Raw genomic sequence first — 18,600 nt, 5'->3', positions numbered from 1 at the left:
CCTCGGGCTAGGGCTAGTAATGCTTCACCACTGAGGCAAGATCCTCCAGAGTACTCTACGCAACTCCCCATCAATTGTGGTATTTCCCCTTCTGGTGGGGACAGGTACTATTCCTGGCCCTGTTTATGTTGGGCACTGTTCCCTCTAATCCATTTAGATGGTTCTTTCCTTGGCATCAGGTAGATTCTTCGTCTGTATCTGTAGAGCTGCTGATTCTCCTTCTGCAGGCCTTCCCTCTGGTATCCTGTCCTGAGAAATGGCTGTCAGGTTCTTCCAGGATGTTCAGCTCCATCCTTTCCACTCAGCTCCCAGGCCCCACCATTTCTCCTTCCCTATGCTGTGGCCTGAAAACTCTACCAAGACAGTTAACTAGGCAGTCCTAGGATCCACTTCATTTGTTCCCGTCTCAGAGATTGCTCTTCTTTGTTGCCTGACATCCAGTGTCTTGAAACTGTTGTTGCCCACATTTTGCTTTTTTTTTTTAAAAAAAGGAAAGAGGATAAATCTGGTGTTTGTTATTCCATCTTGGCATGCAGCAGAAGTCACGGGGACTTATCAAAATACAATGAGATTTTAAAACTACGACAACAACAAAAATCACTCCCTTAAAATTTTTAAATAAAAAACCAAAGTGCCATAATAGGAAACAGTTTCATGAACTCCGTAATGTGAAGGACATTGTGAACTTGACAGCAAATGAATTTGATGTAATCAGAGGGAGGTTATATAAATACCAAATAAATATTCGAAGTTTCTGAAACCCAAATATCATTCTCTATGCAACTTTCACCTTTAGCACTACCAGTCACTAACTACAAAAGTAGATCCAGGTATGAGTATGCCAAAGTGCACTGAGTTGGGATTACACGTCTCCCACCTGCCCAGTTAAGAATTTACTCTTCAGTTATTTCTGAGTTCACAAGGGCATCCTTACAATGTGTCTATAAGTCAGTCTGTCAGCTGCAGTTACTACAGACTATCTGCCACCTACTCTGCCAGCCCCTGCTCCAGTACCTGCTTTCAGTGTTTCTTCCTGAGAAGCCCCTTCTTAGGATTGGTACCGAGGCCACTGCTAACGGTGCCTGTTGTGAGTGCCTGTGTCTGTGCGAGTGTGGGTGCCAGAGCAGGATCAGATTTTTCACAGAGGCAGGGGCCCCAAACATTTGTGAACATGCCCTGCTTCAGACCTTTGACTCTTCCTAGAATTGTAGCCTCTAATGAAAGCAGTTCAGTCCTCCAACATCAGGGCTCAAATGCAGTGAAAGGAACCAGACAGAGAACAGTGGTCATATCAGCCTCCAGCTTCCTCTTCTCTCTTTCCTGCCATCTCTGACTCAAACAACTTCTCCTGCTACTCTTACAAAACAAAGGCCCTGGTGTCATCAGCCAATGACAACAAATACTTGATGAGCGTAAAGAGAGAAGAGTAGGTATTTATGCATTAGTAATATGTGGATGCATAAGGAACAGCCCAAGTGCCTTGTTCCATGGCTGCTGGTTCTGTCAGGCCACCTCATGTGGACATTCTGACTTTTGGGGCACAGAGGTTGTCGGGTCTACAGCCTTAGTTGGATGCGTCATTGAGTTCTTCTTCGATCATCTGGTAGGACCTAAGAGCAAAAGCCACCTTCCCTGGGTGATCTGGCATTCCTCAATGGCAAGTATAGTATAAGGTACTCTCCTGTACCTTAGTCTATATGGAACCCCACCTTTCCCATCTTAAAGAAGGCATGCCCACTTTAAGTCAGACACAGCTGTGGTCTACTCCCTTCTCCCATTCTTCTTCCAGGCTTCCGCCAACAAATTGGTACAGCAGAGTCTCATTTCCTTTGCTGTCCTAGACCCTTCCTTTCCACTGTGATTATAAAAATATTTATTAGAGAATAATTTATTCCTCAGGCACATTAATGGAGTCCAGATTCTGTTTGTATAATATGGACAGACAGATGTGCAGGGTATTGTGCTACTTTTAGATGAGCAACGCTGTTTACACAGAATTTTCCCGAGACCACCCAGCTCAGTTCACATGTAGTCTTCAGCTACTTCCAAGCCCTGGCCTCCAGAGGCAAAGAAAAAATTTAATAACTCAGCGCCCCACCCAGTTTTGAAGACATGACTTAATACTGAAGGAATTTGCAAGCCTGCACTGCCAATCAACATGCCTACATCACATAAACCATCTTTTCTTATTCTGAAAAATAAAAGGTGGCCCTAGAAGCATTCTGCTCTCGAACCTTCTCACGTAATGCTCATGTCTCATTAGATACCTGGAGAAGTTGGCCCAAAACCATAAACCTAATATATAGTAATAGTAAATGAAATGCTTGACATTTGGTATTCTACTTTCTTTGTATTTCATATAAATTGCCTTTTCCCTCTAGCTTTGTATTGTGGCTGAGGATATTGTTAGTGCATTTTTGCACATAAAAAGTATGCTCTATTTTTTGTAGCATTTGCAAGCATTGGCAACCTATTTGTTCTTGACATGAATTCTGGGAAGCAAGTAAGGCAGGCAGTATTATCCCCGTTTTTCAGATGGAGTAAATGAGAAATCAAGTGAGTTTGCCAAGGTGTCCTGGTGAGTAATTGGTTAAGATAACCATTGTGTCTGGTCATAATTATTTCTTCTTATACAATCATGTTACCTGAAAACCATTACCTAATTTTAAATTTGGTTTTTTGAGTTATATGGACATACCACTAGATTATAGATGTACATTAAATGTATTGTTACATTACCTTATACTTTACCATGATGTAAGGACACATTTATTCCTTGTGTCTGTAAGCCATGTTGAGTTTTAGACAATGATTTCCATAGAAAATGTGAACCAGGAAATAATACTCCAGGTTCCTTCTATAAATACTGATAAATTTTAGTTACATGAATGACTGGAAGTTAATAAACAAAACAAAGTGAAGTAGAGCTTGATAGAAAAAAAATCATGTGAATAAAGTTATTCATATGATTAAGATACTTTAAGGTAGGCCTGGCTTTGTCATTAATTCACTCCCACACTCTCCCCCTTCCCTTTGATGGATAACAGAGAAGGAAAATCCAATTCAATAAATATTTATCAGGGGCCTACTCTGGGCAAAGCACTTTACATATGACATTTGACTTAAACCTCACAACAATCCAAACAATAACAATAACAGTGTTATTGTCCTCACTGTACAGAAAAGGGGAACACGTCATGTTCCATTCTGCATCCAAGGCTTGCTCAGTGTTAAGGAACGTACAAAGATGAAAGATCTAAAGTCTCTATCCCCAAGTTGCCTTTAGAATAGCAAAAGTGAACAGATGCATAGATGATGAGCAAGGAATAGTAGTATAACAAGAACTGCAGGAATTGGTGCTTAATGCAAAGGAAAGACATTGGTGGGAGAAATCAGTTCTGGCTGATGGTGGTGGTGGGCTGAGGATCAGGTGATGTTTACTTTATATGTCTAGGAAAGTTATGATTTTAACAAGAAGAGACGTGACATAAAAACATTCTGGGTGGAGGGAGCATCCATAAGACACACGATGATAAAATGCAAGGTGTGCGCTGGACTTAGCTGGCAGGGTAGAACATAGACCTTGATGACTGAGAGGTGGCCTAGGGACCTGTACCCTCCCCATCACCTGGGAGCTCACTAGGAATGCAGATTCTCAGGCCTCAAGATCACAGTCTGTACGGGTGATTCATGTGAACATGACACACCTCTAGGGGAGACAAAGTATAGTATGAAGGTAGATTCTGATCAGACCCTAGAGGAAAACTCTAGAATGTATTAGTTAAGTGGAGGCTTTGGAGCAAGACAGAGGTTTATCCTGTTTCCAGCTCTGTCACTTTCCAGTTGTAGAACCTGTTACTGTTATTTAGCAAAGTTACTTGAATTGGGATGATAACAGTACTTGTTATCTCATAAGATTTTTTTTTTAAAAAAATGGACTTAATTTTTTAGAGCAGTTTTAGGTTCACATCAAAATTGAGGGGAAAGTACAGAGAGTTCCCATGTACCCCCGACCCCATACATCCACAGCTTCCCCCACTATCAACATCCCTCACCAGAGTGTTACATATGTTACAACTGGTGAACCTACATTGACATCTCAAAACTATGTGTTTGGGCAAATGTGTAATGACACATATCCATCATTATGGTATCCTAGAGTATTTATGCTACCCTAAAAATTACCTGTGTTCCACTTATAAGTGTTCCACTTATGCATCCTCCCCACAACCTCTGAAAACCACTGATCTTTAGTGTCTCCATAGTTTTGCCTTGCCCAGAATGTTTTATGGTTGGAATCATAGAGTATATACCCTTGTCAGATTGGCATCTTCACTAGGAATATGCATTTAACCATCTTCCATGTATTTTCATGGCTTGGTAGCTCATTTCTTTTTTAGCACTAAATGATATTCCATTGTCTGGGAGTGCCACAGTTTATTTATCCTCTCACGTACTGAAGGACATCTCCGTTGCTTCCAAGTTTTGGTAACTATGAATAAAACTGCTGTAAACATTCAAGTGTAAGTTTTTGTGTGGACATAAATGTTCAACTTGTTGGGTAAATACCAAAGAGTATGGTTGCTGGATGGTACCTCATGGGATTTTGTTAGAATTCATAAAAGTGATGTGTTTAGCATAGTGCCTGGCACTTAGTAAATGTTCAGTAAATGATTCTCAAAGTGGGATCCCTGGGTGGCTCAGCAGTTTGGCGCCTGCCTTTGGCCCAGGGCGTGATCCTGGAGTCCCAGGATCAAGTCCCACATCGGGCTCCCTGCATGGAGCCTGCTTCTCTCTCTGCCTGTGTCTCTGCCTCTCTCTCTCTCTCTCTCTCTCTCTCTCTCTCTGTCTTTCATGAATAAATAAATAAATAAAATCTTTTTAAAAAATGGTTCTCAAAGTCAGCCTTGCTTCTAATATTTAGAGGGCCCCAGGCAAAATTACAAATGCAGATCCACATACCATATTTCTAAATATTTAATATTTTGAAGTTTTATAGCTTTGTCCATGGCTGGGCTCATGTTTCTACCCAGATCACCTGAGCTGGAGATGAAAGGAGCTGTACTCATCATCCCTGCAGGCTGCAAGCCTGAGCAGAGCCTGTGTCTGTTGGGCAGGGCAGGGCATAAGCTGGGCCCAGGACCAGCTCCTGGGTGGTGACTGAACCTGCCTAAAACCCACAAGAGACTGACCCACTTCAGCTCTTCAGGGAGTTGGGACAGCTAGATTCTTCTCCCACAGGCCTCTTTCTCCTGATTCAGGTGCCTCCAAGACTATACCTTCTGAGTAGAGAGGTAAGAGGGAACACAGTTATCTGGTTATCTGGGGAGCTTGGTCTCTGAGACACCTGCTTTGAGTGATTTAGGGTCGCCAACTTGAAGAAATATCAGCCCATTTTTCTGGTTTCCCAAGAAAAGGCTTGCCTTTCTCCACCACCATACTCTCCATCCCCCTCACCGCACAACAAACCTGACTCTACAAGCGGATAGAGAGCAAAGCCCAGTTCAGCACACATGTCCCTGTTGCATAATTCTCATTAGCTCAAACTGTTAACAGAATTTTCCAGAAACTTCCTTATTAAACGAAAAAGAAAAAAAGCAAATGTCTTTGTGTTTTGGTGTTTGTGGTATGCAGGGCCCCTCAGGTGGAAAAAAAAAAAAATCAGACAAAATCAGACATCATTTTGCAGCATGAGCATCTTCAGAAATATTTTGAGCTAAGAAGTGACACAAGAGAGCAGAACTCTTTGGACCCAGAGTATAATTGGGTAGGAAAGAAGATAGACCCAAGTTTAATGTCCAAAAGTGGTGTGTGTTCTAGAAGTTTCTCTGGCATGCTATCGGCTGCCAGTCTTGGTCTTTGCTGTCCACCATTCCTTCCCCTGGCAATCCTAAAACCAGTTCATGAGAGCTGGTTTAAGATTTCATTACTGTTGAACAACTATTTTCAATTGTGTTTTTTTTAAGTTATAATTATAAATCTTCCCTGGGTTATTTAGAGGGAAAAAATTGTGTGGAGAAAATGGTCTTTCAAGAAAGAGTCACCACTGCAATATGGCCATCCACGTTTTAAAACACAGATTTTACTGAAGTCTTTTGGGGTCACTCACATGTTTTGAGAGGCTTCACTTGTTTGTCCTTCTGATCCATAATTTAAAAGCATAACTTAAACCAAAACAGCAGTCCATACTAAGATTCAAAACAGAAGGATATCCCGCTTTAAGATTTCAAACAGTTCATGTAAAGCAAACCCACTGGATCTGTTTTCAAACTGTGTTTCCTCCTTCCAGGGGTCCTTTATAACTAAATTAAAATAAAGGTCTATTTTCTCCTTCTTCCCTCCTTCTCTTCTTTTTTCTTTCTTTCTTTTTGATGACCCTTCATTATTCCTTCTAGCCTATAGATTCTTCACATCATTGTGGCCCCTTCTTCTAACTCAACTCTCCTTTATTTCTCATAAAGAAAAGAGCCTTTCTCTGTTGGGTAGAGATTACTCTTAGCTAACCACTACCCCTCTTGGAGACTGGGTGGAGTAGAATACCAATCACAATGGAGTAATAAATCATTGTCATTAAACAGAAAGACATTTTGTCTTCGAATAAAGTCACATCATGTTTGGAAAGTTAGACACACCAAATTCAGGAAATGCAAAATACATGTGGACTTCCAAATGAATGAAATTGTACATACTAACCTATTTGGGTTTTTTTCTGGTTAAAATATGAGTTTGGCTTTTAAAATGTATCTTTTACTAATTATGAAATGAATTCCTATTATTAAGTATCTTAATAAATCATATTCTCACAATTTTAGTGTTCAGAATTCACATGGATATTTGCATTTAGGTTTTTAAAAATATTGAGGAGACTGTTTGGGAACTGACATAATAAAAGCATGAGAATAAAGAAATATAATTTGGATGGAAATCAGACATAACAGAGGAAGGTTTACATTTTTCCCGTATTCCCATCTTCCAAGTTACTCAAGTCAACTTTATTTAAGTCCTTCTCAATTGAGCTTTACTGTTATTTCTCATGAGTTTGTTTATAATTTTCATTTTTCTCTGACTCCCATTGAGTAATAAGCTCCTTTAGGCTTCTGGACAGCTGGAGAAAGAGCTTAAAGTAATAGAAACCAAGTGCTGCCAAGAACACTTGTTGTCTAAGTAGGAGAAGTATTAAAAATATAGCCAATGTATGTACTCAGATGCTTCAGTATGGCTTCAGAAACACTGGATACCACGATGTGCCAGCAACAGAGGATACAATTAGGATGATAATAAGGCTGTTATGCTGAAGGAGTTTCTATTCTATTGGCAATTGTTACATTCATAAAAAATTCCAGTTGATTATGCTCTATTAACACGCAGATCTGCATAGAGTGTTCTTGGGACACATATAAAGTCCAGGGGACTCTAGGAAAGCTTCCTAAAAGAGATGAGGCCTGAACTGAGTCTTGATGAAAGAGTGTGAATTACCCATGTGAAGAAAGTTGGAGAAGTGTGGTATGAACAAGTATAGGCTAAGACACAGAGGGTAACACAGTAGATTGTATGCCGGGAACTCCTGAGGTCTCAATGCAGGACAGTGGTGTTCATCAATAGGGATGAGATGTGCCACAAGTAATTTGTCACTAGTAATATTTATCAAAATTTGCAAATACTTTTTCCTGTAAGTTAGCATGGTATCTTAGTTGAGGTTCTTTTGTTTATAAGTAGTATATAAATCAATTTTAGATTACATTAAGCTAAAATGGTGAATTTATGGTTAAGCTAAATGGTGAAAGAAATTAGGGTATCTCATGATCTCCAAAGTAAAAATGCAGCTGGGCCTGGAAAGAGAGCAGAAACCCAGCCATCCATTCTCACGTTCTACCACAGACCTTCTGCTGCCATCTTGGAAGGCAGTTTCAAGGTAAACTCCTTGCTCTATTGACTTGTAGGTGGCTCCCACAAGGATCTAATGAGAGCTAAGTACAAAAGTAGGTCGGAGCACAATCTCTGGTTTCTGCCTGTTGAGGAGAAAGATGAAAACAGAAGAGTGAAATGCCAGAAATTATGCCCACCAAATGATCCACTGTAAAGTTTCAGACACCACAGTGTGGGAACTGGGAGGTCACTGAGAAACCCCAAAAGAAAACACATATGAGGTCGTTTTTAACCAAAGCTGCCGTCGAGATACAAAGTGGCAGTGCAAGGACATGAGTCCTCCTCACCCACATGCCTCATGGGTAGTGGTTAGCCTTGGTAAACCCTAACCACAGAGTGCATGGCACCCGCAGAGTAGTAATATGCTGAGTGGACCGAACAAAGAATACATCACAAAGTCAGTGTTTGGGCACCAGGTAGATATGCAAGTTCCTTAGGAGAATACAGGGCCTAGTTTATGCACTTGATAATTTTAAATCCACCTTTCTAAGTGCTCCATGAACATGAATTCATTTAGTCTTCCAATAATCTTAAGAGGTAGAAACTATTAATATGCTCTTTTTTTCAAATAGGGAAACTGAGGCACTGAAAGGTTAAGTAACTTCCTCAAGGTCCTACAACTAATGGAGAGTGGAGCTGTGAGTAGAACCCAGACAGTCTGGTCCTTGCGGGTAGCTGGAGACCCCAGCTGCCTGGTCAGTTAACCCCCACATTCTTCTTTCCACAGCATTCTCCCCCATAGGTTGTAAGAATGATTTCCTAAACGATCTCAGAAACAGATGGGTATTTAAGTGAATAGGAAACCAAAAAGTAAGCCAATTTCAAAGGAGAAAACACTAACACAATGATTTTAGAATCTTTTTTTTTTTTTTTTTTTTTTTTGCCTGCACCAACTAACTTTGAATCCAGCCGATGTAAGTGGAATTGCTCTGTTTGAAGCAAGGGGCACAGAAGCTACACAGGCTTTGACTGCTCTGTGCCCTCCACTCTGACATCAGGCAGCTTAAAGGACTAAGGGATCCAGTGAAGAGTCCTGTCCTACATCAACCACTGTTGAAAAGAAAACTGGGAATGCTGGAACCGATTCACCTGTCTTCGTTCTGTGACTTGGCATCAAATGTTAGAGTTAAAAAAAAAAAAAAAAAAGAATAGTCGTTTGCACCCTTTTAATTAGAAACTCAGGCAGTTTGGTCATTAAAACTCCTTATAATGAAGTATCTCTGGTTTTTGTTTTGTATCTCTAACCATTTAAAATAGGATCAATGACCTTACTGAGCACAGAATAGCTGAGAGGAAAAATAAGACTAATGGGGGGAAAGCAAAATTGAGGGATCTGTGGTAACTGAGAATATTGAAAAAGCTCTCCTGTGTACAGATTCTGAAGCAAGTGTCTCTGACTTTGAAAATGAATGGCTTAGGGGAATCCCTGGGTTTGGTGTCTGACTTCGGCCCAGGGCGTGATCCTGGAGACCCGGGATGGGGTCTTGCGTCCGGCTCCCTGCGTGGAGCCTGCTTCTCCCTCTGCCTGTGTCTCTGCCTCTCTCTCTCTCTCTCTCTCTCTCTCTGTGTGTGTGTGTGTGTGTCTTTCATGAATAAATAAATAAATAAATAAATAAATAAATAAATAATAAATCTTTTAAAAAAAAAGAAGAAAGAAAATGAATGGCTTAGAGAGTGGTTTTTTGTTTATTTATTTTCCTTACTTTTCCCCTTCCTGTTCCTCAAAAGGACAGGAATTCAGGATATTTATTCTTGCTCAGTAATGTTGTTTTTTTTTTTTTTTCTAAACATTATCTAAGCAGTCCAAAGTCTCCATGGGAGGAATCGCCACACTTGCAGGGCTACTTGGGCATGCCCTTTTTGTACCTGGAGACCAGGTCACCTAAACTGGTAATTTCCAAAATATTTCCTTCAAGGAAGCCTGAACCAAATGTCAGAGATTCCCTTGGCGCTTTAAATCTACATAACTGCTGCCAGCATTCCTACCAAGATGTTGGATTCTCTTGGCCATTTAAGCTCACATATTTCACTTCATTAGTATAAGCAGGATCCACTCCTTCTTCAGGTTCCTCTCAAAGACATACTATGGGCTTCTTTCTTCTAGGAATATTGCAGGTGCTGGGCTGGGGTAGGTTACACCAGAATACTATGAAACCAGGCAATTCCAGGATTGAACTGGATCCCTTGACTTATTAGCAGCTATTCTTTGGGCAAGGTCTGTAAATGCTCGTTGCTCAGATTCCTCTTTTGTAAGTTGTGGATTAAGTAATACCTATACTGAGCTCTATAATACCTATACTGAGCTCTACTGAACCTTAGCAAAAGAGATCAGTCCATTCCTATGCAAAGTCTTCTAGAGCATAGAAAAAAGATAACCACTCAATGAATTGTATGAGGCTAGTATAACTTTGCTTTAAAATTATAAGCCAATCTTACTAATGAAATAAATAAGACGAAGCAGTCTTATGAAGATAAGACTTGGGAAGATAAGATGAATGAAGATGAGATGAATATGAAGATAAGACAAATAATCCCAAATAAAATATTATCAAATCAAAACCAATGATGTTTTAAAAAATACATCAATCCAGGTGCCTGGGTGGCTCAGTGATTGAGCGTCTTCCTTTGGTTTAGGTCATGATCCCGGAGTCCTGGGATCAAGTTCCACATCAGGTTCCCTGCTGCTTCTGCTTCTGCCTGTGTCTCAGCCCCTCTCTCTGTGTCTCTCATGAAAAATAAATAAAATCTTTAAAAAATATACATCAATCCTAGGAATTAAAGGATGCTCTTGGACCATCAGAAAAATATCATGGCTACACACAATGGATTGAATGCATACAATTAGCTCTATTCCCTCCTGAAATCCCACCAAAATACCAGTAAAGAAATAAATGAGGTATACACATGTGCAAGGACAAAGAGGAGGGAAGAAGACCTCAGCAGATAAGAGATGTCAGTGCTTTTTAGGAGGCAAAACGGATTAAGGAAGGGCACTGACTCAGCCGAATAGGCAAAGTGAACACCTAAATGCCTATGGAGGGAATTGTCAATGAGAAATACAGGATTCATACCTCAGAATTCCTGAAAGCCTCACAAGTTAGTCTCTAGGTTCTTAGAAGGTGGAGAGAAGGAGGAATGGGCTAAAAGCAGCAAGGTGATGGGTAATGGATGAATGGAGAAGATGGTCCTGGAAGTTCTGCTCTCCCTTCCAGCAAGACACGAAAGGTTTCTTTGCTGGTGTGATCAAACCAGAGGGAGCTCCAGACTCCAGAGTACCAGAGAGGTCTGAGGAGTGACCATTTCCTAGGAAGGAAGGAGGGAAGGAGAAAAAGAAGGAAGCAGAGAAGAAGGAAGAAGAAAGGGAGGGAGGGAAATATTTATGGTGTGCCAGGCTCTGTTCTAAATAATTAGTATATATTAATTCATTTGACCTTCATAACAGCCCAGTAAATTGGCAAATAGATATACAGAAATAGCTAAGACCATTTCTTAAAAAGAACACAAAAACAGGACTCTCTCTACCAAATACTAAAAAGTGATAATAATTTAACAGTATATATGAATGTGAAAATGGGCATTTTAGGCTAATGAAACAGAATAATATAGAAATTGGCCCTCACATGTGAGAAAGAAAGATAGGATAAAAATGACATTTCCAACCAGAAGGGGGGAAATACCCCAAACAATTCAATAAGTAGTATTGGGACAATTGACTATATACACACTTGGAAGACATAAGTTCCAGATGAGTTAAGGACAGATCTAATAATAAAAACATGTTATAAACCTGGACTCTAAGTAAGACCTTCTGATATAAGACTTGCGTGGCAACATGCTGAATGGGTGACTTATAACATATTATTTAGGTTTCTGATATAGTGTGGTTCTTGCTTTCAATCAATAGAATGAAGATGATCATAGTAGAATTATTATGAAGTTTACTCTGATTTGGCAGAGGGTAAATCTAGTTTGTTACATTAAACTTTGTGGTCTAGTAGTTGCATCCAATTCTGCATACCTCCGTCCTCTGGAGGTATTGAAATTTTATTTTTCCTGCTGCTATTAACAACACATTTCAGTCTAATATGCAGACAGTCCCCCTATGTTAACGCCTGTATCTCAGCACCTCTAAAAGTGACAAGAAAATCTTCTCCTTTGACAAGTTCCTAACCTAAAGCATGACTCTTTGTGAATGTATGATTATAAATGCCTATTCAAGGGACACCTGGGTGGCTCAGTTGGTTAAGTGTCTGCCTCCAGCTCAGGTCATGATCCCAGGGTCCTGAGATCAAGCCCTGCATGGGGGCGGGGGGGGGGGGCCGGGGGCGGGCGGGTGTCCCTGCTCAGCAGGGAGTCTGCTTCTCCTTCTACCCCTCTCCTTGCTTGTGATTCTCTCTCTCTCTCTCTCTCATGCTTTCTCTCTCAAATAAATAAAATCTTTAAAATAAATAAATAAATGTTCATTCAAAAACAGCAAGAGATCTGTGAATTCTGGATGTTCTTGACTTTCTCCTTTTTAGATCAGTTCCCATTAAGAATTTTTTTGGACTTATCTAATTGTTGGACATCCCTTCCACCCTGTTGCCATAAAGAGTGAATGCTTTACCAAGAGGAAGTGAAAACATTTTAAGGTCATTTTTCTCCTCTCTCAAGCAGTAAGGTAAAAAGACAAACAGCTGCTTCATTGGAACAACGGTTCTATTGGTTATTTGGCTGCTTTTTCCCTTCCCAGATGACCAATTCTATGACCGAGTAACTATGCCTCGATAGAGACTCTGTTGCAAGTGACAGAATCCAATTCAAACCAACCCAGGAACATTCCTAAGGGGAGACCCTGGCTTCAGTAGCTAGAAAGTCCAAGGCTGGATTCGGCTTCAGGCGGAGCTGGTTACCTAGCAAGGCCTGGCCCCACCTGATCCTTAGGGAATGAACGACATCCGCCCGCCCCACACAGTTCCACCCCACCTCCAGGAAGGAGTCAGAGCCTTGTTGCTGGAATAAGAGAGGAAAATCCTAAGCTAAGAAAGCCACAGCAGTGACCTAAGGTGTTTTCTGGTTCAGCACATACTTCACAGGGTGCCTGCACCATCATCTTCTCCCTAAGGTTATTGCTAGAAGGGACTGCAACATGACCGCATTCTTGCTTGGTCTCCGAGCCACTGTCTGTAGGGTTTGTGTGTCCGTCCCTTTGCCCTGTCTCTGCAGTGAGGCCAGAAAACAAGTTGCCTGCTTTCTGTCTCCTGTTCTGTCTCCATGTTATTTTGTTGTGATGTGTGCTATGTGACAATCCATTTTGGGGTGTGTGTGTGTGTGATTTAATTAGGACAGGATGATGTATGATATAAAAACATCACAAAAGTGCATATGCAAAAAAAAAAAAAAGTGAATACTCATGATCTCTAATGAAAGGGGTATAAAAAGTCTCTTAGACGTATTCCTGGGACTGCAAGAGTTTCTTGAAGCTTCTTCAATCCTGCCTGAAGGCCTAAGTGCCATAGTGCTTGATCTGTGAACTGTTAGAATCACCCTCAACCTCAGAGGACAGTCTGGACCTGTGTTGGCAGGAGTAGAGGAGGCCTCAAATCTCTTGGGGAATCACCATCTGATTGCTGGCGGAGGACTGGGGCTTGTTGGCCTAGCACACAAATGCGTGGTCCACTTCTGGGGGCCCCCAGGGGAGCCCCCTCCACCCAGGGAGGTCCCAGAGTAGGACTGCCTGCCCCAATTCAATCTGCCTTGGGGTAGGTTCAGGCACCTCCCATCACTTCTGTGTTCCTAAATTAGGTTTGTTCGTTTTCTCTCCACTCCTTTAACATCCCCCCACCGCAGTGTCTCCCCTCCCCTCAAGCCATTAGAATGCTTTGTCTCCAGCACGGTAGCAGGCGAGTGGCTCTCGGTAACCAGGGGCAACCAGGAATCTGTACCAGCTATTTGTGCCGTATTTGTCAGGCGCAATCCAGCCGCAAGCTGGGTAGATGGGGGAAAATGTGCTGTAAAGGTTTTCTGGTACAGTGAAATATTATCTTTTCTTTTTTTTAGAACGACCAGTCCATGGGCGAGATGCAGATAATTGGAGGCCATGATCTTTCAACACTGGCTGGAAAGGTTTGTAAATGTAACTCTGCTCGGTCTGCACTGATGTCATGGGGAAATCAATGACCTTCATTTCAGGTCAGCTCTTGCAATGCATTTCAGACACTCTCCCGGGTTTGCTAATTCATGCAAATGGATGTGTGAATCCTTTTAATGATTTCTTCCTTATAAAACACTCCTTTTATAATGCTTCCAAGACCTGAGTCTGACCAGATCTTTCGTCTCCAACCTTCCTTCCAATCTCATTTCAGACAACAGTTCATTACAAAATCCCTTGGCACTCCTGCTCTCTTCCTTTTCTCCTCTTGCAGGTTCTTCTTGAAAAGGAAGCTTTTCCTTTATGTGTCTGCTTTTTTTTTAATTGGCTCTCATCTATGCCTCAGCACCTAGGCACTGTAGTAAGACATTTAAACAGGGTTGTCGAAATATCTAAAATTTAAGGAGGGAATAAAAAAAGGATTTCTTGAGAGCACAGTTTTCAACCTTATGCCTTTTTCACTCTCATGCAAAAGAACATAATACACTAGCTCATGGGGCTGACAACTCCACTTTCAACATGGAGTTCCAAGCCTGCCAATGCCTAATAATTACGTGAAAATCTGTTTGGATTGTGACATAAATGTATCCCGTGGAAGGAAGAGTTGTTTCATGAAGCACATGGCCATTGTGGAAATGGGACTTGAGATTCAAATTTTGCTGTGAATGCAAGCAACAGCTCTCCAGACTTATCTTGTATTCATTATCCTTGAACAACTTCAGCTGTCTGAGTCAAATGGATCAGTTTCTTCCTCAAGTTTAATCTCTCACATTTGTGGCTGTTATTGTTATGCAGTGTCCGGATGGGGAGAAGGAATAGCAGGCACATGTATTAAAAATCTGTGTAATAACATTAGGAAAACTACAGAGTCACAAGGACTCTAACTATACAAACCAGCTTCCTTCCCTCTACCCTGAAGATAGCATAGTAGCCATCCAAGTGTGCCATTGCTATCTAGACAGAAATTATGTTCCACAAAAACTGGAATTATCTTGCTTATGTTAATGCATCTCTGGACCACCATTTGAAGACGTCAGTGCATGAAAAAACAACCTTGGGGCACCTGGATTGATTGCCCTGTCTGTGGAGCCTCAGACTTTTGATCTCCACTCAGGTCTTGATATCATGGTTGTGAGTTTGAGCGCTGCAAAAAAATAAAAAATAAAAATAACATCCTAGAAAGCTAAAATACTCTAAAGCAATTTCCAAAAATTCACAAATTTTAACAACCCTGAAATGGCCTTTAAAGGATAAGTCATTTGGGGCCTTAACAGGTGTATGACACAAGAGAAAAACCATACAGTGTGTGGTACAAACCTCTTGCTGTGTGTTATTACCAGCAGAACTGTTAGAGTGGCAATTCTAAGAATCCTAAATGAATGCCAAGAAGAAGGTTGCACCCAAAATTGGGTTTCTCTCCTACTTTCTAAAATCATCCTCAATTTCATTTTATTTTTTTTATTTTATTTAAATTAAATTTGCTAGCAATAGTATAACACCCAATGCTCGTCTCATCATGTGTTCTATCTCATTTTAAAGTGATCTCCCTCTTATGTAAGTACCGGATATTCCCTTTCCTTAAGACGTAGAGAAGAGGATGGGGAAAGGGTATTTCTAGGGTATCACTAGGCGCCGAGTGATAGGAGAGGTCATAGTGCTGTGCCTCAGTATCCCCTCCTAGAATTAATACAAAGACACTCTCCCTTCATGAGAAAGTAGAGATCATGGGAGGTGAGATGGGAGAGATGGAAAATCAGCTGGCAGTAAGCACAAGCAGGAATCAACTTCAATTTTTTCTCGAATGACAAATGATTCTTCCAGGTTACCAGTTGCTGTTCCGTGGTATCTTTACACTTGCATTTATGGGTGCGTAGATGGATTTCTATATATATCTAAATGTGTGCTGAGTAACCCCTTGAGCTTAGAATGGGTAAATATTTCTAAGATGAATCAACATTGATTAGCCAGGTTCTCAATTGTCGCAATAGCTTAGGTTTAAAGATGCGTTTTTATGTAGTTCAGGGTACCTGGGCTCACATCAGAGGGGAGTGTTTCATTATTCAGTGCTTTCAAATGTGTCTTAAATCTGCCCACTTCTCACCGTCTTCGCAGTAATCACCCAAGCCTAGACTTTTGCAGTAGCAAGATGTGGTCTAGGGCATGGGTTAATGAACTTTTTAGGGAAGGGCTGGGTGGTAAATGTTTTTAGATTTTGTGGACTACACGGTCTCTGTTGCAACTGCTTAACTCCACTATCATAGCATGAAACCAGGAAGCAGCCATAGAAAAAATGTAAACAAAGGGACATGGATCATGTTTCAATAAAATTTTATTTAGAAAAATAGGCAGCAGGCCAGATTTTTCCGATGGGCCATAGTTTGCTGACCTTTGGACTAGGAAGCAGCAAGGTCAGCCCCACCTACAAACTAATTAGAAATGCAATATCTCAGATCCCACCCCAGATCTTCTGAGTTAAGTCTTCCTTTTAACAAGATCCCTAGATGATTCCTACGCATATGCAAATTTAAGAAGCACTGGTCTTCTAGGGCCAGACCACTACTATCCCTCCTCTGGGATGTTACGGTAGCCTAACTAGTCTCCTTGAACTTCTGCCTTCATTTAACTCTTGCTACCCTCCAAACTATCCTCCAAGAAACAAAAGCCAAAGGGATCTTCTTAAAATACAAATTGGATCGCCTCACTTGCCTACTGAAAACCTTTCAGCGCCCTCTCAACTAGGGCTGTCAGACTTAGCAAAAAAAGAGAGAGAGAGAATAGGATGCCAAGTTGAATTTGAATTTCAAATAAATAATGAATACATTTTTAGTATAAGCATGTCACAAGCAATATTTGGAACATACTTAAGCTCAAAAGTTATTTGTTATTCATCTGAAATGTAACTGGGTGTTCCATATTTTATCTGGGAACCCTATTCCCAGTGTTCTAAGATTATAATCCAACCTCTTTCTCACAGCCTTTTAGACCTGTGTGGTCTGGCCCTGCTTCCTTCCCAGCATCATCATACACCACTCACCTCTCCTCATAGTGCCATAATCACACTGGTTAAGTTCCTTCCTACCAAGACCTTGGAGGAAATGTGGCTTCCAACCTGGAATCCATTTTCTGCCTACCTTTTATGTCTCAGCCTCCAGTGTAAGGGAGTCCTTCCCTGACTCTTGGTCTAAAATGAGCACTATTCCCCTGCATGCTACTCACCTTCCCCAGTCATCTCTATATCAGTACCCGGTTTTAAGTCAAGCCCTTTCCACAGTTTGGAGTGTTTACTTGGAGGCTAACTAACATTTTTATTTGTCTATTTCCCCCACCAGAATGTAGTATAAGGTGGATAGAGACTTGTCTATCTTATTCATCATCCTATCTCCTGCATCATGCAAGATATCTAGCTGACAAGTCACTCATTCAATGCAGGCTCTTCTTTCTCTTAAAAAAAAAAAACAAAAACAAAAACAAAAACAGAAGTGTTCAATGAAGGGTAAGAAAAGGAGGGCATGGTAGAGGGAAAGTAAATAGAAGCCCATCTAGCCAGACCAAAGAGCACATCAACCAGTGAATTGGGTTTAAGTTCAGTGAGAAAGCTGTCAAGTGAGGACACATTGTCTTCAAGAAGCATAAGGGCTTTGGTGTCATAAAAGATTCAAAGTGGGGACTGGGTTGGTGAACGCTGCACACCTGAAGGTGGAGGAATGAAAACAATTTCACTTAACATTTGGAATTCCCTTTTCCTTAAAACAGATGAAGGCATTTATATGGCCTGATCTGTTCACCCACTCTTCAGCTTTTCAGAGAAAGGCTAGGTGTTGAGTTTGAGAGAACTTTAAAAATAAGTTTCAGAGGCCCTTCAGAATCTTTCCATCAAGCAGAATATACACCAGCTGGGGGGAAAAAACTTGAAATAGTACCAAACAATTAGTGGGTACTCTTTTTAATGTTGTAGAAGAAAGTCAAACTGCAGTAAATACCTGCATAGAATGGAAGCATTGCTGTAAATCATCATCTAACTTTTCCCTTACAAAGTGATTATACGTTTTCTCAATCAACAAATTTATACTGAAGCTGTATTTATCATTATATTATTAGTCTGCCCTGAACTTGTACACTCCTCTTTTTTTTAATGCTCAGCCCCTAGGGAAGAGCTTCACAGGTATTTCCACATGAGACTCTTTCCTTGCCCATAAAAGAAATCCAAAGTAGGAACGATTCCTGGGGACTGTGACTGTCTTCATAAGAGGGGCCAGAGGTATTACTTGGGACCAGAAAGCTGGAGAGTAACACAGAAAAGGGAGGAAGAGGATCATGAAATGAGGTACAAAAGAGAGAAATAGGAGAGCCAGAGGACAAGAGCAGACCAATGTGACTGAAGGAAATCAGCCTGAAATAGAGAAACAATACTTTAAAACCACAAAAATGTAAGTTAAGTTTGGTTTGTAGAATATATGGAATGTCTCAGTAAAGAGTTTAACTTTGCTCAGAAAAGGAAAGAGGAGTTGCAAAAGTTTTTGGGCAAAAGTGACATCGAGAAGCTA

At 40.9% G+C, this 18,600-nt stretch overlaps 1 protein-coding gene across 5 annotated transcripts in view; it reads left to right on the top strand.

Annotated features, from left to right (window-relative positions):
• PRTFDC1 (phosphoribosyl transferase domain containing 1) overlaps nt 1-18,600 on the top strand; it is a 92,751-nt gene that overhangs the window by 60,651 nt on the left and 13,500 nt on the right. For all 5 annotated transcript variants that reach the window (XR_011999949.1, XM_072749412.1, XM_026013685.2 and 2 more), the window contains one exon: nt 13,966-14,031. Coding sequence is in view for 4 of the 5 variants with exons in the window: in XM_072749412.1 (XP_072605513.1) it covers nt 13,966-14,031 (66 nt within the window). In the remaining variant the exon portion in view is untranslated. The remainder of the gene's footprint in view (nt 1-13,965; nt 14,032-18,600) is intronic.

This window comes from Vulpes vulpes, chromosome 2 (assembly GCF_048418805.1).
Source record: "Vulpes vulpes isolate BD-2025 chromosome 2, VulVul3, whole genome shotgun sequence".
Classification (NCBI taxonomy): Eukaryota; Metazoa; Chordata; class Mammalia; order Carnivora; family Canidae; genus Vulpes; species Vulpes vulpes.
Note: the sequence above shows the minus strand (reverse complement) of the source record. Positions and strands in the feature narration are given on the sequence as shown.